At 44.0% G+C, this 22879-nt stretch overlaps 1 protein-coding gene across 9 annotated transcripts in view; it reads left to right on the plus strand.

Annotated features, from left to right (window-relative positions):
- The window catches only part of dab2ipb (DAB2 interacting protein b), a 191504-nt gene that overhangs the window by 83293 nt on the left and 85332 nt on the right, over positions 1–22879 (plus strand). For 7 of the 9 annotated variants that reach the window (XM_035390340.1, XM_035390341.1, XM_035390346.1 and 4 more), the window contains one exon: positions 12217–12335. In XM_035390340.1, coding sequence (XP_035246231.1) covers positions 12217–12335 — 119 coding nt within the window. Of the gene's footprint in view, positions 1–12050; positions 12139–12216; positions 12336–22879 lie in introns of those variants that run through there. The other 2 variants (XM_035390351.1, XM_035390348.1) reach the window with 2 other exon arrangements.

The following is a 22879-nucleotide window of genomic DNA, read 5'->3' on the forward strand; positions in this document are numbered from 1 at the left end:
GTGTCGAAATGTGGTGGACGGGAGCCGAGCGATGATCACGTTATATCCAAATTAATGTTATAGTTGGGCACATTAGCACAGGGCTTTATTGTATATATAATTTGATCCAACCTCGCAGTTGCCCAAAAATCTATACAAGTTCAGTTCACAAGGTCCAAGTTCAATGTCATAGAAGCCTCATTGTCTTATTGATTGCTTGATTTTCTGTCTCCAAAAAAGACCAAATTTTCATGGATTCAATTTGATATGTGTTGTCTTCAGTTCTTACCAGAACTCAATTGAGCCTCAGGTTGAAAGGTCAGGCATCAAAGTTACTGAGGCTTCTGACAAATTTTTCAAATACAATCTCTCACGTTATTTACAATTCTCCTTCAACTAGTCTGGTAGGTGGCAAGTTGCACCTTTATGCGATACAAAAGTGTGATTTTTGAGTGGTTGGTACAGATTTCAGAGGAATCCCCCATACTTCAAGGGGAAAATAATGAAAAGGAGGTTATTGCCTTGGTATTGGGTTATACTTCAATGTTTATATTTTAATTACAAAAGTTTTAAAGAGAGAGGCTGAGCTGTTTTGTGTTGTATGTAATTAAATACACTGGCTCACAGGAGTATTCAGGCCTATACACTGGCTCACAGGAGTATTCAGACTTTTGCAGAGAATATTAATTCCTACAGTGCCGTGAAAAAGTATTTGTCCCCACCTGATTCCCTCTGTTATTGCACATTTGTCAAGCTGCATAATGTTTCAGATCTTTAGACAAAATGTTATATAGACAAAGGGAAACTAAGAAAAAAAGTTGTTGAAATATATCAGCCTAGACAAGACTTACAAACCCATTTCTAAGGCTCTGGTACTCCACTGAACTACAGAAAGAGCCATTATCTCCAAATGGAGAACACTTGAACAGTGTTGAATCTTCACAGGAGTGGTCTGTCAAAATTTCTCCAAGGGTCCGGCAAGAACTCATATAGAGCGTCACAAAAGATTTCACGGAAGAACATCCAAAAAACTGCAGGCCTCTCTAGTCTCAGCTAAGGTCAGTATCCATGATTTCACAATAGGAAAGCGACTTGATAAAAATTAAGCTTAAGGGAGCACTAACATTTTCACGTGGGTGATATGGGTGTTTGATAACTTTTTGTATCAAATAAAAGATTTTTTTTTTGATGTGTTTTGTGTTTACTCAAGTAGCCTTTCTCTAATATTGCGTTTGGCTAAAGATCTGAAACCATTCAGTATGACAAATACCCAATAACAGATCAAAGCAGGAAGGGGGCAAAAACTTTTTCACACCATTTTATTTAATATATCCACACAACCTGCTCAGCACTGTTAAAGCAAAAGAGAATAAATGAATGAATGAATGAAAAAGAAATACATAAATAATTTTTTTTTTAAAATGTGTTATTTACTTTACAAAGTTTTAAAAACCAGTTTGTTTCAGATGAAAAAATATTATTAAGATTTATGGAGTTCTTTGATAATATTCCAGTTTTATTGTATGTTTTTGATTGGCCCAGACAATTTTTTTTTTCTTGTCAACCGACCTTTCGGCAAGGCTTTTAAAGTCTTCACCATTCTGGCACTGGGCGTGCCCAGAGAGTGCTCTTGAGTGGCTAATTCAGTGAAAGTGCTCATTATGAGTGCATGATTTGCCCTACAGCTTAGACATCACAAGTTCAGGCTTGGACTACAAGCCATATATGACAAGGAGTCTGTAGGTTTAAGTTGACCATTCTCAAGTGATGATTGTACAGTATTCTTACCTGTCTCAATATGTGGCAGGTGACAGGTTAGAGTTATAATCAATGAGGGATATGCCTGTGATCCAATCAGTATTGCCTCACTGGTAGTACCCTGTGGCCTGTAGATTAGAAAAAAATGACTGTGTCACAAGTAAATAAGTTCAGCTCAATATTCTTTTTGGGTGTTAATAGAACATTTCAAATGGTGGAAACGGGGCTCCGGTTGTTCAAAGAAAGATCCCAGCCAACCAGCTCCTTTACACAATATCAAAGCCGTCACCATGTATTGCATAATGGCTTTGCAGATGTTAGACCAGGATAGTGTTCATTGTTCTCGGCTAGAAATAGCTGTACAAAATAAGTAATTGTACCTTACTGAACCCGTGTTCAGCAGTTGTCTACGATCATGAAAATGCACTTTTGTACGTCGCTTTGGATAAAAGCGTCTGCCAAATGAATGTAATGCATAACCACTGAGAATCACATAATTACCAAGCAAATTGCTTAGGGAAACTTGTGATGCTTGCATGTTACATATGAACTATAGCCACAGATGCATTGTTTAGGTTTTTTATGTGAGTTATGTCGCTCACAGGGATGGCAGCCCAACTACAAATAAAACCGACAACCCTCTGGTGTTGAATCGTCTGGCTGCACTTCAGGATCAAAGAGACACATCCCTCTAGCTGTGCAGAGGAGTGTGAAAAAGTAAAGGCATGCTGCTTCAGCACTAAACACCCCCCTCTCCACCACTGACAGCCACAATGAATACACACCCTGAAAGTCTTCCTGCCAGACTATGCGACTGCCCAGCTAAAAATAGAGGAGTAAGAAAATACAAAAACCTCAAAAGAGCACTGCAACAATCTTGCTGTTGACCAGGCTCTCAGCAGCCCACAATGTACCTTTCTGGTTAAATGGAAATAGACGGGATTTCATTTATCAGTCAGCCACAGAGGGCTGCAGCATGTGGTGTATAAACGAGGGGAGGCCTACAGGAGAGACCTGCATACAAGCGTGGCTACATGGCCCAATGGCTGGGTAGAGCTTGGCCCGTCTCAGGACTGGCACGGCTCCTGGGAGCCCACTGTCCTCTGGTAAGTGCTCTCACCGTAATTCAATTAAAGGCCACGGCACCGGCTCCGTTTGGAGCCTGCGACTCCTGAATGGAGGGAGGGAACACATTGTAATGGAATTGTGCCCAGGACTTCCTGCAGCTGCTGTCTGGTTGGGCTCTCTCACCGGAAAGCTAATGAGCGATTAGCAACCTGTAAAGCTGTCGCAGTGTCTCTGGTGTAATACCGCCGCGTTCTGCCACTGTGTCTCTCCAGCACGAGCAGACGCCCGGTGCCGGGCCCAGATCAGAGTATCGGCACTTGCAGGAGAAGTACATCACAACCGCGCTTATGTCTGGCACGAATGTCTGGCTTATACCTAAAGAAGTCCATGGTCTGTAATGTGCACATGGGACTGCTTTGACTGGCATTTTGTAAGGGGAGTTTATCTATGTCATGACAGTGAGGATATTTAATTTAATCATCCAATGATTTTCTGTTCACCAGTGGCAAATGCATAGATTAGCTAGACTTGCGGTTAAAATGGCAAATAAATATGATTCACAGGAACAGAAGGTAATTTGAAATGTTCTCTCTGCTGAACACTGACAATTGATTCCATTCATAATGTGCTGACAATTAGGCTTTTCTAAAACAACTTTCCATAATTAATTATTGTAATATGACCATTTCATTCCTTGTACTTGAATTGAAATAATTTAAGGTTATATTCTATTCATGTTTCATCTTCAGTGCAATACCTTTTCACATAATGTGAGCTCATGACATGTGCATTGACTGAGTGCGAAACAGAGGACCAGATGCTTCAGGGCTTTTTATATCTTTGTCAAGTGACTGATTTCACTCCTCCTGAACTGCATAAATGGCACCGTATTGCCGAGCGCTTCGCAAAACGCGCACCCTTCAAATTTTTTTAGAGCTTGCAGGGTGCAATTTTGCAGGCTGCAGTCATAATACCCATGCAAGAAACCTGAAATCTTTTTTTCTTTTTTTCCCCCTGTGCATTTTCAAAACAAAGACCGTGAACCTCTAAAATCTTCTTTCAGAAATTGACCTCTCAGCTGCATTGAGATAAATCCGAAGAATATGAGATTGGGGGATGAAAAGTAAACAAATTCGAGAGCAGGGAGAGAGGAGAGAGGGAGATGGACAGAACAATTGTTTTAATCCTTCTGCCTCTCTGAGCGCTGAGCAATTCACAAATAGCAATTACATGCCGACCCGACTATTGCAGCTCTTTGGATACACGGCTTCTATTCCACAATAAATGGAAGTCAATGACAGAAAAAAACCAGTAATGAATATTTAATAGGGCGGTCTAATCCCCAGAGATCAGGCTGTTGTGGTCTGTGTTTATATCCCAAAATGAAGGAGACTTTTGGTAGCGTCTCATTTGTTTAGAGGACATTTTGCTGCGCTCCAATCTTGCAGCGGACTGGTTTGTCTGCTGTTTTGGGAATCAAGAGCAGTGTAAGTCGAGAACTACTCTCGAAGTCAAGGCAAGTTATTGTATGGTTATTTCAGCTTCAGCTTTCTCTACGACTGTGTTAAGAACACAGTGGGCTTTGTAGTGCATTCTGGAGGCAGCCCAGTCAGTTGAGAATGATGTGAGAGGGCTGGGCGGGGTCAGGGCCCCGCATGCACCCCACACTGTTACTGAGCCATGCACCCTTCACTGCGCCATGATCAAGTGACCCGTATGTGAACTTATGCTTTGCCGTCCACACCCTGGCCATGGTCCTCCTGAAACTGGGTAGTGCTCTTTATTTCTCCTGCTCAGCCTTACAGTGACATCCAACGCAGCCCCCTAGGCACTGATCTAAATCTGTCAGAATCTCTCTCTCTTTCTCTCTCCCTGCCCCCACCCTCTCTCTCTCTCTCTCTCTCTCTCTCTCCCTGCCTCTCTCCCTCCCTCCATTTTGGGATTGACTCAGGGCTTTATCTGTTCAAGGCCTTTTTTGTGCCACTGGCCGCAGATATGTACTTGAATCAATGTCAAAACAGCTAAAAACACAGAACAGTGACTAGAGCTATTGGTAGTACTCAAGCAGGTGCATACTACCCTGTGAAAGTTACACAACCTTGATATAGCCTTGTGAACTAGTAACGCTAGTACTGACTACTATTAGACTGAAGCAGTCAACTCTTTTGTGATATAGTCCATCTCAGTTATTCTCTGCCTCTTGGTTCTAGACGTCTGTGTAGTTCACTGAATATGACAGGATTTGTCAGAAAATGATTTTGACTCCATTTTTAGATGTGATGTGATGACAAAGACTGCTGTCATTTTCATTTGATCAGATGTAAAGCAGAATGATCTGCAGTTTTCAGTGCTGTTTTTGGGCCTGGACAGCCAGTACAGTTCATTGCCACTCTGAGCAGTTTAAAGCAGCTGTTTGCAGATCCAGACCCCTGAACGGGGTAGGTCAGTTTTGACCATTACCCCATTCCAGGTCTTTAATCTTGAGTTCCAAGCAGCGGTCATTATCAAAGCATAAATCATATGTAGAACAGATGAAAATACAATATCCAAATGTTCATTTATCCAAGCTTGAGATCAATTATTGGGATCAGGAAACGAGCGCTTATTAATTAATTTAAAAAGCGAAATATTCAGCTGTGTTTTTTCATCAATATTCATTATGGAGTGCCTGCATAAAATAACAGATAATGAATTTCTGTTATTAATAATACTGCTTGGAAGCATGAGTGTGCACACAGAAGTAAGTTATTATTTGTACTGGAAGAAAATACTGGACTTCCATATAGTTCACGGGGTGGGGAGGTTGATTATTCAAAGTTTAGTCTTGGAAGCCATGGAGTATTTAAATATAAAATTAATCAAAAAGCACATTCCTGGTACATGGATTCACTACTGCTTACCATCACCGCAGCTTTCAGGCTATTAAACCAGTTATTTCAGCTGGTACACAGGAAGTGCTGTGCAAATCTCTGCATTACAAATCTGCACAGCGTGATCACTTTATTCAGCTGCGTGCTCACGCCTCCGTACACTATCTCACAACTACAATTTCTTTCATAGAAACAGTACTAGCACAGATTAATTATTTCTTATATAGATACAGCATTAGCATACATTAGCTATTTCTTTCATGGGTACAGAACTAGAATAGGAGCTATTTAATGGATATAGTACCAGCAAAGATTTTGTTCACTGTTGAATATGTTGTGTGAAAAGACAAAAACGTACTCGATTTCAACAATGGTTTGTGAAATAAATGACATCTAAACAAAAGGCAGTGCTTGCTAATGGGTTCATAGTGGATGGTGGAACTCAGTTCTGTGTTGATGGTACATTTCTCTTTCAAGGCATTGCTGTATAAAACAGTCTACTCTGCGGTAACAGGATATGGGCCAAAAATGCTGATCCTGGATCATTTTTTACAATTTCTTTGAATGCTTGGAGTTGGAGAATTGCCCTTTTTAACACATTGCCTCATAAAATACCGTCGCCATGTAATGCACTTTAAGATGTATTGTGATCTAGACCCAATACATTGCTTTTATTGAAAACAATAAAATAATGTGTGGTCATAAAATGAGATGCAGGAGTGAGGGAGGGGGACATTATTCATGCAGTGCTAAGAGCCCTCTGGCAGCATTGCCCTCTCTCCCAGGTCAGGTGTCAGGGTTACCTGAAGGATGGGGCTGATGTGACAGATGAGCAAACACTGTGGAGTGCATAAGGTGGAGAGTATAAGGTCAGGTCTGTCAGGGTAATGTATACTGTGCCGTCCTTGTGCTTCCAAGTGCGTGCAGTCTAAAGAAAGGGCTCCTCAGCATCCTCTCTCCTGGAGACTCTGTCCTGCGAATCCTTTTTGTGCAACTGTGAAGGGCAGGGAGACTATTTGACTAGTGTTGAAAAAGAGCCATGTTTTTCAGCCCATCTCTGCTTGAATCGTCATGGTTGAAGTCGCAGGGGGCGATAGACCAGGGGCCCCTAATTCCAGGGCTGTCAAGGAAGCCCTGTACAGGTCTGCCCACCGGGGTCCCCTCCGCGCCCCTCCCCCGTGCTCCTGTCCAGCCCGAGACGCTGTTCTGTCAGTCTGACTGTTCCCCTTTCTCTCAGTACCTGCCAGCTGCCAACTCCTCAAGAACTCTCTGAGCGGGGAGGGAGAAGAGGAGGGAAGAAAGACATGATGCGTCTGTCGGTTATCCGCTGAAAATAGACTGTCCAACATTGGAAAAATAAAATAAACCCAATCTAATAGTGCTGCAGTCATGTCACAGTGAGGGGAATTAACAGTCAGGGTTGGGGGAGGGAGGGGTGGAGGATATTGCTTGCGTGTATTGATTCAGAATTAGCAGTTATCTTTTTCTCTCTGTTAGTCTTTCTCTGTACACCAAGACTGTTTGTTCTGATGGCTTTGATTGGATTAGCCGGGCCGGTTTTCATTAAAAGGAAGACAGAGAGGGACATTGATGCGGTGTGCGCACGACCCGGTTCATTATTGGAGGCCGATTCCATCTCACTCCATTAGAGCTGCCTCTTCTCGGAGCGTCAGCGGCAAAATGAGTCGCTCCATCAGGGCTGTGCCATCTGAACCGCTCAGACTGCATCGTCTTGATCTGGACGTGTCAGCGGAAGGCAGTGAGATGGGCATCGACTCCTTCTCTGTCCTTCTCGCAACCCCCCCTGTCTCACCCCCCCTCAATTCCCCTTGCGCCCCCCAGTCAGGGTCATCTACGCACTGCTTCACGGGCACATTGGTGTCCCTCTCACACACTACGTGGTATCACACTTATTAATTCTAATTAAGTGTCGGTGATGGCGTCCTCTGCTAATTAATGGCATCATTTCAATATACAGCAACTCACGTTGCACACACTGTTCTGGCCTGGGCCATAATAACCTTATCTTGTCCTACCGGATGTTTTACAGTGATTTTTATGGTGGACAGACAAAAGGCTAGGTGACTACCGATTCCAACGCATATGTTTTATGAATGGAGTCATATTGTCATTAATTGTGTTTCCTCAGAGGTTAATAACCCCATAGGGTTGTTCTCACCCCATGCAAGTCATTAAGACCGTACCCAGAACAGGGTGGCAGCAGAAGCGTAAATGAAAGGTATGTGTCGGCCAGTCACTGCAGTACATGGTGACCCAGGTGTCAGGTGGTACCAGGATTTGTGTGGGCATCCACAGTGACACTCTCTCGTAATAGCCATAAGCTCTTGTAGCACGTCAGGGCCAGTTATAGGACACCTGTGCCCCACAGAGAATTGACAGCTCTCTCAAATGTCATTGGCTCAGTGTTACAATGTATTCTCCCTTGGCTCTGTATTTAAATACAGACCTGTTTCTTTTTTTTGCCAGCAGCCATACTGCCAGTGTGTTTTTGTTTAGTGCTTGGATAGAAGACCTCCTAGAATCTAAGGTGCTTCTAGAAGAGATATTTGTAGGCCAGTAGGTGGAATTGTCCCTCTGGACTGCATACTGTAAAACACTCAGAACCCCAGCACAATGATAATGTGCAGTAAGACATTTTAGGGAAGAGATATTACACCAAGGTGCACTCGCTACGGTCATTAAAGATCTCCAGGTGCTTTTTGAAAGTATAGGGGTGTTAGCTATGGTGGCAGAGACATCCAAAGCAATGTAACATTATCACAACACAAATGAAAATCGGAAAACACATTTACAATAGATGTATCGGCTACCGTAGTGAACCCCAGCATTTTTGGGCTTTCTACATCAGACTGCTCGATCATCCCCTGCATCTGATTGGCTGCAGGGTCCTTTGCGTCGTCTTCCTGCTTTGATTTCCCCATGCTTCTCTAAAAATAAGAAGTCAGTCATGTACCTGTTTAAATAAACCTGAATAATGACAGTAATGTAGCCATGCTGTGTTTACTTCCCATCCCTTTCTTCATGGACATATTTCTATTTTGCAGTGACCTCTGACAGCTTGCTCTCAGATATGGTGATCTTGCTCATCTGACTGTGCTGAGGTTCTGCCTGTATAGGTAAATCTAGAAATTTGTGTTGAGTGCAAGCGTACCACTAGTATTGGTGTGCTAGCAATGTTGGCCTCACACTGGGTCAGTTATCCTTTTTAAATCATATGCACCACCTCAAAGAGGTGGATCCGTGGAATCCGTGTGCAAACATTGGAAAATGTCAATGTGTCAAACATCAAATGCAACATCTGTCTCTAGTGCTGTTAATCAAAACAGAGGGTGCAGAAGCTGAAAAAAAGAAAATGACCAGCCATGCACAGAATGTTAATGAGGACAGAGATCAATTATCAAACAGGAGAGTGAAATAAGGAACATTATGCTCTCTCTCTCTCTCTCTCTCTCTCTCCCTATCTCCCTCTCTCTCTCTCTCTCTCTCTCTCTCTCTCTCTCTCTCTCCCTATCTCCCTCTCTCTCTCGCTCTCTTTCTCAATCCCACTCCCTCCCTCTCCCTCTACCTCTCTCGGTACGGGTGGTTAATTATTAACCATGGCCATTTGTAACTCTGGCCCTGATTATCCTCAGAGAGAAGAAATACTTAGTTGAACATCATCAAGGGGGTGGAAAGAATAAAGCTATATTACATTACAGTAAGCAGTAAGCTGTTACTACACTTAATAAGAGTCCTCAATGTTCTTCATCTTAAAAGTATCCAGGAAATAGACAGGCAGAGCAGTCTGTAAAAAGACGGGTAACACAGGCCCTGGTCTATTCTTTTGCTTCCTGTGAAGTTGCTGTGTTGGTAATGTGCTTCTCAAAATAGCCCAGAGCCCTGACTTTGCTGTTAGGTCTATTTGTCAGGGGAATGAAAAACCTTACCCAAAACCACAAGCTGTCTATAATCCTCACAATACAACTTGCATCCTTCTTCACTTTTGTAACTCTCTTTAAAGGAGTTTATTTATTAGATTTTCAATAGCACCTCCACTGCATGATGTTCTATGGCTAGATATTCCAGGTTCTGCTTCTCCCTTTGAATCACCCTACTTTGCTAACAAGGTTCCACATCCAGTTTGCAAGCTCATGGAGTTACTCATCCATGGATTGAGTGTGGAGGCAGTGCTACCGAAGGGCCAGGAAAATACACACATGCACATGCACATGCACAGGCAAGCATGCACACTTAAGTGTCTCGAAAAGTATATTTAACTCTGCCCATTTGCTGTGTTGTCGTCACTGCGGTTTATGAATGCTGGCTTTGTGCTTGGTCAACTTGTGAGTTCAGCTTTAAAGACAAGCATGTCACATTAGACTAAATTAAACCCTGTACAACATTTCTAGCAGGATATCAGTATGTAGGTTAGGGATCGCTAGTAATCTCACTGTTCTCTTGGTATCTCACATGGACTTACACAATACTTTGTATATGTATAAGTGCTATATAGAAAAGCATTAGTAAATTACTAACTTACTGGAGGTGATTTCCAAGTATTATATATTAAGCATATTGAATTTACCTGAAAACAAAAAGCTTTCAATACGCTGGATACTAAATTTAGATTGATTTGAATGATTGATTTTATTTTATTTTTTCAAAAAGAATAATCATAAAAAGATCCAGCTGCATCTTGGGTACTAATATTTAGTTTCAGGATTAAATTAGCTCTCATGTGATCGGAGGGAGATGGGAAAGTTGTGATATTGCAGTTGCAGGTCTCATCTCGAGGAGTCTGAGTGTTTTCAGAAAGGCCATCTGATGGAATTATTCAATTCTTTTTGTGCATGCCCTTTCAACTGTTTTTGTTTCTGCAAAGAACAGGCAAAATGGCACTGTGCAGAGGGTGCTACAGTCTCAACCAGACGCTTAACTCAAGCCCTTTGGCCTAATAGTGTGATCTTACCTGCATGTAATGAGAGCTCAGAAGTAGCAGAGTGGGTCTGAGAGCAATAACTAGGGGTAGAAGGGGAACAGCACCAACCAAACTGTGGAAAGAAGTTAAATAGACTTCAGTCACTGACTCTCCTTTAGCTACAGTTGAGATCGACTCTGTGCGAGGCCACTGAGAGGTACCAAATAGAGGACTACGGGCAGCAAGATAACTCGTCATTTTCTGGTGAAATGGTATTGATGAGGCGAGCGGCTGTCATTTTTTCTCAAGGTCACCCTTTTCTTATTTTCAGATTCTCAGGCATTTACAGATCTCTCCCATTTTCCCTCGGTTTCTTCATCATTTGGCGTGTGTGCGTGTGTGCACATGTGTGTGCGTGTGTGTGTTTGCATGCAATTCATGTAAAAAAAGACTTAGTTCAGGTGTGAAGCCAGCTCTCCTCTTTTCTGCAGTGCGCATGACATATTCATGCATGTATTTTATAGCATAATGACTTCCAATAATTACCTTTATAAAATGGATAGAACTGGTCCATTGTTGCTATTGTTCAATTTGCATTCTATATATATATTTTAAATATTGGATCCATTTGCCTACACAAACAGAAAGAGCAAAGTTCTAGAAAATACAATAAGAAAAAATGATATTCTATAGTGTTTATGTGACTAGCTAGCCAAGACCCTTGCTCAGACTGGCCGGAGGCAGAGGAGGAGAGAGACAGAAGCGTGCCGTGTTGTTTTAGTTTGCCACCGCCGCCGAGCGGACAATCGGCAGATGACGAGGGGAGATCAAAGTGTGTTGACAGCACAGAGCTTAGCGCCCTCATCAGTGTGCGTTATTCAATTTTTCACTTTGGCACCTCCTCTGTTGTGTGTCTCCAATCTTATCTGAAAGGAATAATTGCCAGAGCCATACCCCAAAATTATTTTCTGGGTGTTAATTATGAGGATAGGTTAATTGTGAGGAGGAAGGCCTGTTTGTGTTGTGTTTGCCACAAACACCGTAATTATCTCGTCAGTGTCAGTGTCTGTGGCTTTGGCGCGGCTTTGTCTTCACCAAGTGATGTTCTTGCCAAACCCTCGCCGAGTGTAACCTCTCTATTTTTATTTAACTCTCCCATTTGCTCACAGACAGACCCAGAGCAGTTAGAAATGATTACACTCTATCAAACCGGCCCTGCTTTACATAAGAATGCCTTTTGCTGTGCAAGCATGCCAGCACGTTTTTAGAGAAAAAGAGGCCCAATCTTCGTTCTTCCTCTGAACTTGTGTTAGTCCTGTCTTCTACTCCGAGTCTTTTTTAATGCCAGCCAACAGTTTCCATGGTAACAGGTGCTTATGGGAGTCTCGCATCGACGTTGATGCTCTGGCTGCGCGCGCTGCTAGCAGATGTGGCAGTGAGATCCTGACAACAATGCACATTGCTCTGAGCCGCCACGGATGAGGGGAGAGAGAGGGAGCGAGAGAGAAATCAATGTAACATCCCTCCTGCAGCTCTAGCTCCAAGGTCTGTTGGTCTCTCTGTAATCTGTTTAATCTGTGAATTAAACATCTCACTCTCGGTCTCTCGCTGCTTCCTGTCCAGGGGTTCCTGAGCCGGAGGCTGAAGGGCTCCATCAAACGCACCAAAAGCCAGCCCAAGCTCGACCGCAACAGCAGCTTCCGACATATTCTTCCCAGCTTCAGGAGCGTGGACAATGAAAGGTAGGACGACCCCCCCCCCCCCCCCCATTCGACCGCCGGTCACCTGACCGTGCGCGCGTGAGGCCCGCGCGTGTGTTTTTCAGTGCGTGCATCAGGGAGCAGAGGGGCTTGCAGCCAAAGGAACGGCACCCTGGATTTCAGAGTGCCGTTCGCGGGACCCGCGCGCTTGACTGATGGCTGGGTTTCCAGGTCATTGTTGACACGCTCCCATTGTCAGTGAAAACCAGCAGAGCTGCGCTTTCCAATCTGTCATGCCTCTGCTGCGTTTCTGTCTTCCCCCTTCTTTCTCTCTCTTTCTTTCACTTTTTCCTCCCTCTGTCTCTTCCTGTTCACCCCGCTCTGAACGTGATGTATCTCCTGTTGTTATGATGCCTGCAGAGTCGGTCAGGCTGCTCTGTCTTTCACAGGTTTATTGCATTCAAAGCTCTGTCGGGGCTTCATTCTGACGCTTTTGTCTGCGGGTCGTTTCAGATGTTTTGTCAGAGCGTTCAGCCGGTACACACAAACATTTCATTCAAGGACCTTTGTTGCCATATTGGGTGAATGTCTTGTGAGTGACATCCTTGAACTCTGATTCAATAGAGTTTCCATTTTCATTTTGAGAAATGCTTGCTGAAGGACAATTTTCATAATTTAAATCCAAAGCCCACAAAATAGGAATTGGCTGAGGCAGGGTGTGTCTTTGAACATATCATCATAAATGCTTTTTAGCAGAACAATCCCATGCTAGAAATCAATCTACGTTTTACTCTCTGTCTGCCTCTGGTAGCATAAGAAAATCTTTTCCCAAAACCCCCCTGTAATAAAGTCCAGAGTAGATATATGAAAATGTTTAAGTAAGACGGATCATCTTCACCATTATATTTTATATCAGGTTTCATATTAATTTTCATCATCATTGTTATTGATTCCAGTCCCAGTTTTGATGTCTAGATATTTGCGGTGCCGTTTGCAGACAACAGGGACTGTTATTGCACATATATTTTTAGAAAATCTGCTTTAATGTATTCACGTATTGCTTTTTTCTGTTTTGGTCCACTGAAAAATACAATAGAGTAAAGCAGTTAGAGTCACACACCTGTAGGTAACCACAGCTCATTGGTAGGCTGCATTCACCAGTCCTCACCAGCATGCAGATGAACCAGTATATAGCCAGCACATACACAAATAGCGGAAACAAGTATGACACAAACCAATAATGCATTCTAATGTACCTAGTGTGGTACAAATATTAGTTCACTGCACAAACGAATCAAAAGGTATGTCACCACTGCATGATGTCACCCTCTATCTGTCTGAACACCCAGTACTTATCCAAATGACACCTGTCAACTCAACTATTCAAATCACTGCACCAGGTCTACCCGAGTGCTTCTGGAAGGAATTGTACCGTTGACCTCCACAATGATATGATCCTGCCGTGGACAAGGAACACATTAACCTCACTGCAGAATCAGAGTATCTTGTACTCAGGGCCACTCATGGGGTTATCAGGATGTGGCATTACCACAGGTGCACTGCATATACATAACCGCTGGCTTTGTTACAACACTGAATAATTTTTTTATCTCTTCATTATGAGTACTATTCAGGTTGGTAATATTTTATAAGCTGAGCTCGCTGTACTTGCCGCTCCACTCCTTTCCTGTAGGTCATTCTGTTTTTCCTCCTCCCTGCCAAATCTGTATGCGGGTGTGCAGGTGCTGTGAATACCAGCCCTGTCCTCCAGCCCCACGCAAATTGATGACACTTAATTCAGCCATAAAGTATTAGGAGCCCCGCCGCTCAGGGTAAAAACATCACTCATGTCAATGCGATGCCCCATTCTCATCCTGTGCCATTTAATAATGGATTGTGCGTCACCTCAGTTGTACGGCATGAAGGAGGGCTGGAGGATAAGCGTCCGACGGCTCCGTTTGTGGGGAAAACACATTCCAGATACATCCCCTTCATCCATCTTCCGGCCCCTTTGACTGCTCTCCGGTGTCTGACAGCTGTGGCTGCAAAGAGATGTCACTTTCAAGCCATAAAAAAAGCGTGGATAACTATTTCCATGCAAAATTATCCTCTTCAGGAGATGAATTAGTGAGAGACATGCTGGTCTAGTGGCAGATGTCGTGAAATGCACTTTAGAAGGAGTAGTCGTTGAAATTGTACCGGAGTAATAACAAGAAATCCATAATTATGTGACTTTCACAGCGTAGCTGTGTACATCAGGCCTCAGTGAAATGCACCATAATTGGGCGAATGTTGCATGAGGATTGTCAGTAATGGATCAGACGTATGTCAAAGTATACAAAGCGTATGTCACTATGTCAAGCGGATTACTTTTTTTCCTGAAATGGAAATTGTGAGGTCCTACTGGACTTAAACAGTGGGTAGTGTCCCTCTCTGTGATGTTAGAATGTTTCTCACGCAATGAGCTAATTTTGAAAACACCCAGGTGCATATTCAATTTCCCCCTGAATTCAATCTTTGACATTTTTATTAGTATTATTATTACAGTATTGGATTTCTATTATCTGAGATCTTCCCACCGACTTCATGCTTTCTGTTTTTTTCCATCTGTGACATTGTACCACATTTTAAAATTCTGTGATATTTTTAGCATTGTTGTAGACATGGTGTGATGGCCACATCCTATCCCTAGGTGAGTAGGGAGGAAAGACAACGTTCCATCTTCCGTCCACCGCTTTGATTCCACGGTGAAGTGTTTCCGTGGCGGGTGCCTTCCCGCTCGCTCAGCGAGAGCGTATCGCCCCCCCCCCCCCCCCGGACTGGTCGATGCACCGGCCAGCTGGTCGCAGGCTGCTCGAGCTGCTCCGTGGGGAGAACCGGGCTCTCTCTTGGCCCCCCCCCCCTCCGCCGCTCTGAGCCAGGCCCGCGTTTATACGGCTCCCGAGGGCCCCGTCACCTCGCAGCAGGAACTGCTTCTGAGATCACAGGGAGCCTTCGCGCACAAAAGAGCCTCCGATTGCGCCCGTAAACATCCCCGAGGCTAACGCAGAGCCGCCGCCGCCGCCCCGCGGGCGCCTTTACCTGAGTTCGCGGACGGGCCGGTTCCTCGCGCGGATTAGAGCACAGGCCGGCCGTTGTCGGCGAAGCCGGGCCTCGCACAAGGGCTGCGTCGCGCGGCGTCGGAGGAAGACCACCCCACGCCGCCGCTGCGGTCTTGTCGTGGGGGAGATTTCACACCCCGTTACATCGGCGTATTGTCCTGAACCGAATGCTTGCCCAAGGACACGTGGTGTAATGACAGAACTCTCGTAGCGTGACCGGCTCTGTTTCTGGGATGCTTCCTGGGCATCCCGTCTGCCTCTCGGGTGAACAAGCGCTTCCTGCCAGGATGTCAGGTGAGCAGGTGCTGCCCGGCAGCTTTTTCGGGGCAGGCGCGTGCCAGGCTGGGCCGGGGGCTGCCGTCACATTGACACCGTGCGACACATGGGCAGGCTCATTGGACTGGGCCTCGGGCCAGGTGCTGCTGCCGGGTTGACTGGCCTTTGTGTACTGCAAAGGTGTACAGGCTGCATGTGAGCATATTGTTTGTGCAGACTGTGTGCAGGTGCTGTGTTTGGAGCGCGGTTTGTGTGTGTGCGGCTGCGCGTGTGTGCGGCTGCCTGTGCACGCGACTGCGCGTGTGTGCGGCTGCGTGTGTGTGTCTGTGTGTGTTTGTGTGTCTGTGTGTGTTTGTGTGTGTTTTTGTGTGTCAGTGTCTGTGTTTGCGTGTGTGTGCCCAGACTGCTTGCAGTGGGAGTTTAGATGTGAGAAGCCCACCCTGCTGTGGTGACAGGTTGGCGGAGCCGCGGTTCAGCGGGGTCCTGGACCTCAGTGGCGCTCTGCAGGGACCAGCGCCAGGGCAGCCTTTCACCAGTCTGCTGTGCCCGCTTAGCTCCTGACCTCCTAAATCTCACTTTGCCCTCGGCAATTTGCAGGCCCAGGGACAGGCGAACCGTGATGATCTCACCCACCAGTGTTTTTAAGTGAAAACTTTTATGATATTTTAATGCTCAGTTTCATCACATATTGATGGCTTCATGCTTCTCACAGAAGCTTATGGGAGCTGCTGAACAGCTTCTCATCCTACATCACCCGTCTTGGGTCATGCGTACAGCGCCTTCAGCCTTGTTAATTGCGCTCTTTTGTTTGTGACCCGAATCGATGTCACTCCGGGACCATTACCTGTCCTCTGTCCAAGCATTCAGAACTGATATGTGTGACCCGATGACAATGGCATCAATGGCATCTGGTGAGCGAGCTTTCACTGTGCTTTTCTTAGGCAGTATCAGTAAAACAGGAAATTAATTGAGAGTTATGTTGCCAAAGGTTATGATTGAACTCCTTCCCCCTTCCTCCCAGTCCAGCCTAAGCCATGGACACCTTTTGATTATCTGTTCTATTCACGTACAACACAAATACCTGGCAGGTGTCTGTATTATTCTTCAGAAAGACATCAAATACCCAGCCCGGTGCACATGGCTGGATATCCTCTCCTTCGTGTTCCATTTGCTGCGAGTGTTGTTCTCCCCCCCACCAGGCAAACAGGCTTTAACGGGGGTGTGTGGCGAGCAAACGCACAAACGTTTTTGTCAGCTGTGCACTGTATAAACTGTATTAACTCGCCGACCGGGGCCGCGAAGTCCCCTAGCAATGCACGGCTCCTGCTGCAGTCTGCCTCTGACTCTGTACTAATAACGAGCCGGTCGCACTGACGCAACCCCCCGGTGTAACGGCGAGCGGATGCGCGGTATGGATCCAGTCCGTCAGTTCAGCAGATATTTCCCCCGCTTCAGCGCGGCGTTGGAGTAAAGATCTGGAGATAAGCCGAGCTTAAGCAGCTCGAGTCTGGAGAATGACCGCACGGGCCATGCATTTTCATAAGGGCGAGGCTTCCCCTCTCGTCGCATGGGAGCTACAGACAGACAAGCTGTTTCTGCTCCAGCATGATAAACAAGCTGGCCAATTTAAAATAAGGATCAACCTTTTTCAACAGCTGCTTCCATTTTACTTGATTTTATCTTATGGGGCTGCAGTTTTTGCTCTTGTTGCTCATCACAAACATTTTTCATAAGAAAGTACTATGCCAAAATTACATTTCTTTATGTGCAAACGCTATGTTTATTTGGGCTGATTTGCATGCTGTAAAACTTTAGGTGATTAAGATATGTCAATACTGGCAATTAAAGAAATGTTTTTGTTAGGATTGCAAGTTGCATAAATCCTGTTTAAGAACAGTGTGTTTTTACATTTGCATTGTGTATTGCCATTTTGTGAATAAAACTTTGGGAAATTACTCGCCACTTTTAGACATACTGGCTTGTGTCACAACAGGACTCATTGCCCAGCATTAACCACTGAGCTCGTCCACACGCCTGGTATGTTCTGCCCAACCCTTCTCCCACACTACAGTTGTGTCCACAGGGGACGATTGTGATAGATACAGCTGGACAACACATTGGCTTGCTGCCAGCTACTCCAGAGTGTATCTGAATGCGATATCAAGGCCAGCAGTGGCAATTAATGAATCCCGCTGGTGTCAGAAGTAGCCCTAGTTAGTGCTTCAGTGCTCTTCAGGGTTAGAGCAAAAGGGAAATATTTCACTCGAGTGATAAATCTCCCAGCTCAACATGTACTCCTGAAAGGGACAGCAGGTAGGCTATTTAAGTTATAACTGTAAGGTACATGTTTGCATTCATTTGATGATTCCCCTATCCTTGCCCAGATGCTTTTTTACAAGGGGTGCATGGCTCACGCACATTAATAGCGGCTCATTGGGCATTTCACTCCCAGTTATATGTCAGCCAATTGCTGTGATTGAGGCGTGCAATGGTGAAGCTGCTCCTTGCGGCAGGTATGGCTCAGCTTGCATAATCATGTCCAGAAAAAGATGTATCATTGCTCAGGGAGAATAAGAGCAGACAGCTAACATTCCTACTTACTGTAATAGGACAGAAACAAGGAAAGTTACACTGTATCCTTCAGTGTTTTTGGTGATTATATTGAGATGTTTTTGAGGAAGTGTCTTGCACATGCTCTTAGAACTCTACCATATTATTTATGAACTGAACAGAATCTCGGCACCTGTTAGTATACATTTGTATGTATACTGATGCAAAGGACTGTTGTCCAGCAATGAATAATTGGCAGTTAAAAACAGAGAGCCTCTGCAGTTTTTCCTCTTGCTCACATGTACGGAATGCTGGTACATATTTTGCTAAGTCTGGCTTTTCGTCACCTTGTCACAGGTGCATTGTGAGTCATCGGCCCCACTGTTATTGCTGAGGGGACAGACAAGGGGGCACAGTGGGAAGCCTTTGAAGGCCGAGTCTCTAATGGGGTCTTATGACAAAGGATGACTTCCAGGTCAGTGCTATTGCTCAAGGCAGTACTTTAGTGTCCTACTTAATTACAGAGAAAGAAGCCGTGTAAGAGGGTGGATGCTAGGCCTTTGAGACACCGAGATGGTGCTGTAAGCCCTCGATCCTGGGATTGACTTTGGCAGGCAAAGAGAGCCACGTGGTGCTGCACTGCAGTACATGTGTGCAGACAAAGGGGAGGAAGAGAATGGGTGTGCATGTTTGAGGACAAAATGTGCAGTTTTCATGGTAAATGCTGTGTAGTTTTACTTGAATTTTTCATTTAGAATTAAAAAAATAATAATACATTTTTTTGCCGGATGATTGTTTTATTCCCAAAATTCAATGAAAGTGTAACTCACTGTGGTTCTTGGTTAAAATGCCACTGGCACAGTTTGGATTCAAAACCAGACCGTGGGGCCATTCATGGTAATAGAACAGTACCTTTAACATGATATAGGCCCTAATACATGAACTATTTTATGTGGGGTGAATGGCAGTTTCATTTGTTTGTTTGTTCATGTGTGATTGCTTAAATGACTGTTTAAACAGTTCTGTTGGGACAGAAAACCCGATGGAAGAAGAATTAACCTCTTTTCCTTTCTTAGGATGTCAACTTGTGGTTTAACAATCGTGTTGATTTCACTTTGTTGCTACTTCTTATTATTTCCTGTCCTAATCCTGGCCAAGATTAAAATCTATATAACCAACAAAGCAAGATGCCTGAGTTATCAATGCATGCCTTTGCCGATGTCTTTTTTAAAAACAATTCTGACTGTTTGTTTTCTGTCAGGTTTTCTCTTATATAATTACAGGAGTTAAAGAACTGTCTTAGTCCCTACTCAGGCAAACATTTTCAGAGGGTTTCTTGTCCTCAAGTGTGATAAAAAAAGAAAGGAACAAAGCAGAAAGTACAGTTCCTTCATGGTGGAAGAGGATAAAAGATGAAAGGAGATGCATAGAGATAAATACATTCACAAGAAAAGATGTCTTAGAGAAGATTAATGTTTGCGTTGCTGATCTGGAAGACGATGAGAGTATTTCAGTCTGTTTAAAAAAAGATGATGGACAAAGAAGCTTTCAGAGGTGGCGGGGAGGAGTTTTTTCCATATTGATTTTTGAAAACGAGAACATGCATTGTAATGTTACTGATTTAGTGGTTCTTGATTAGTGTATTTGTTAGAGCAGCATCATATAGGGTTGCAATTTAAGTAATCGTATTGTGTGTGTGTGTTATGTATGTGTATGTGCTGTTCAGATATGATGCATGTCTTCTGCCTTCTCTGTGAGTAGTGAGGTTCAAAGGGTATCTTTGTACTCATGATGAGCACTGACACACCACCTGCTCATGGACAGCCTCTGTGGCTATAGGCACCTGTCTGCGTTGTAGCAAAACAAAGTGCCGGGATTTTTGCCATTTTCCTCCTCTAAAGTCACAGTCAGCGTACATTCAGTTGTGCTCCAGTTCTTTCTGTAAAAAATAATGTAGCCGCCACCAGTAGAGGTCCCTTATTATAATTCTGTGGCCTGTTGGTCTGCTTTTATTAAGGTGTGAATCCTTATTTTTTTTTAGGTTTTTTGGCGGATCAGTCGTGACTGGCGGTCACAACAGTATGTTTTCATACTCGATATCCATTCGAAAGGAAGCTACACCCCCAAACAAAGGGTGATGTGCTTTGGGGTGTAGCACTAGGAGTGCATTGAGGGTGCATTGAGGATTTACTTAGGAGATAATCCAGCGGTTGTGTATTTTGGAGAAACACTGCCAGGAGATGGTAGGCAATGTTCTCTGAAATGGTAAAATTGAGCAGCATATCAAACCTAATTTTAAAGACAACAGATGTGGTTACGTTTGATAAATTTTACTGTTAGAGACATCAACTGCAACAAATAAGGGAGTGAACATTAGGTAACAATATCTGATGTGTAAGTACGATGTAAGTACTTATGCTCACTTTCACAAATCTTTTTCCGCAACTAAAACTAAGAAAAAGAGTTTAGCTGATATTGTGATTAGCAAAATATTAACCCGTCAAATATCTTTTACAAAAACTAGTATGTCAAGTCTCTACTATATTGGCCTAAACAGATATATAGTAGGCACTTTCCCTTCCACATTTTAAATGCATATTGAGGAGCAATTACAGAACACGAATACATTGAATGGATGTTGCTACAAAAATGTCAGTGTGAAAATGCATCAAATATGGCAAATATAAAAAATTAAGGATTGGCACTTTAAATACATAAATACTGTTGTTATTAATTTTCCAGTAAACATTACCGATGGCCTCCTGTTGGTCAGGTAACTCTGATTAGCTGATCAACCATTTTATCACCACAAACCAAAATGTGAACAAAACATTTCAAAAAATCAAGCAGCATGAAGTGTGGTCTTTTCATTTAATGCGTCATTATCTCCTACTGATAATGTTGGGTGATATACTGTTACACCATTCAGAACCTTCTAGCAAGGGTCCGCTGCATGAAAAGGTGCATTTAGGGGCGGACGCAAATCCAAAAACAGACACATTAGCTGCCGGGTGCGGCATGGGTCAATGTCTGAAACCACAGTTCTGTGTCGAAAACAGACACCATTTCATGCAAGGAGATGTTCTTGTCCAGCCACTTGGCATAAATTACCAGACATGGCCGTCCACATCTTGGGACACACTGTGAAATTTCATTGCGTACAAAGTCCATGATTTAACCTGGAATATCCAAGCCCAGAAATCCCTGATTACAGACTTGGCCTGGAAGTGTGCAGAAGTGTTTGAAAATGCACATGTTGAAACTACTCTCGACTGACACAGCCCGAATTTCACTGAAATTTGACAGGTTGTGTATCTTCCAGAAACTCAATTTTTCATGCAGGGATATTGTCTAGAGGCATAAGTGACTGTTGGTAAATATTAACGTATCCAACTGTGTGCCAGTGCTGGCAGTTGAGACTGGTCCAATATATTTCTGCCATCAGCCATCAGTTGACTCCCGGTGCAAATGCATTTGTTCTAGAATTGATTGGCACCATCAGAAAGCCTGCATTGGCTGCTAACTGATGAGTAACTGTTGGTGTTGCATAACTTGGCATTAGTGTACCAACATTGACTGCACATGGATTAATGACAGTCCATTACGACCCAATAATGTGCCATATTTAGCCTTTAATGGTGACAGATACCTGCCATATCCACCCATACGCAGCGTTGGTCTGGCAAGGTCACGCATATAGGACATTCCACCAACCATTAGATTGCAATGCAATGGAATTGCTTGGAATTGATTAAATTGTTTTCCATTAATAGTACATGGCGGTTTCAATTAGATATGGGTCATGGCAGAAGCAGTGTTGCCAATGGAAACAAATCTGTTCAACTGATTAGACTGTGAAAAGCATTCCTGCTTTGCCTGTTGGTTTGCTCGAGCCACCACGACATCGGTCAGATGAGTCATAGCTTGTGTGGGGGAACACAAGGTTGCCACTCCCAGGAGCAGTAGCATACCCCTTTGCTTTTTAAAATAAGCCTTGGGCTATTCATTAAAAAGACTTATTAGATCACTCTCCCAGTTTGGTACTTTGTTACTTTTTATGTTTTTGTTCCATTTGAGATGCACAGCAGGGTTCCTATTGTATGCTCTCAATATCCGTTATTACTTGGCTGTCTGAAAGTATTCTGTAAGGATTGCAGGTCTCTCCCATTCACGTGTGTTATATCGAGAGAATCAAAAAGAAGGAGCCCAATAGTAACATTTCATGCCGTGTTTCTCTTTATCAGAAACCCACTAGAAATATCATGCCCTTTGGGAAGATGGGTGGAATGAAGCAACGGCCGTCCCTCAGGAGCCAATCATATGCCTGGGCCAAATCCCATTCTGCCAACACCCCCCCAACCCGCCGTTTCCTAGTAATGGGTTGTTTGTATTCCTGGTAAAGGTCAGGGCCATTGCTGTAGCATTGTTCACCTCTAGGAAAGTGCTGCTTAACATTGCTTTAAAATTGGACAGACTCTTGTTCTCCTCCATGCCTCCATGCTGGTGATACCTGGCTGTTAAGCTGAGCACAGTGAATGTAAAAGGAGATATGCAGCTTTCTCACTTTACAGATCTTCCATTGACTCTGCTCGCCCTGATGCTCATGGGGAGAGCGCCACTGATCTCAGCTGGGGGTGAGTGAACACTGTAGTGCCATGC

Source organism: Anguilla anguilla, chromosome 14 (assembly GCF_013347855.1).
Source record: "Anguilla anguilla isolate fAngAng1 chromosome 14, fAngAng1.pri, whole genome shotgun sequence".
In the NCBI taxonomy this organism is placed as follows: Eukaryota; Metazoa; Chordata; class Actinopteri; order Anguilliformes; family Anguillidae; genus Anguilla; species Anguilla anguilla.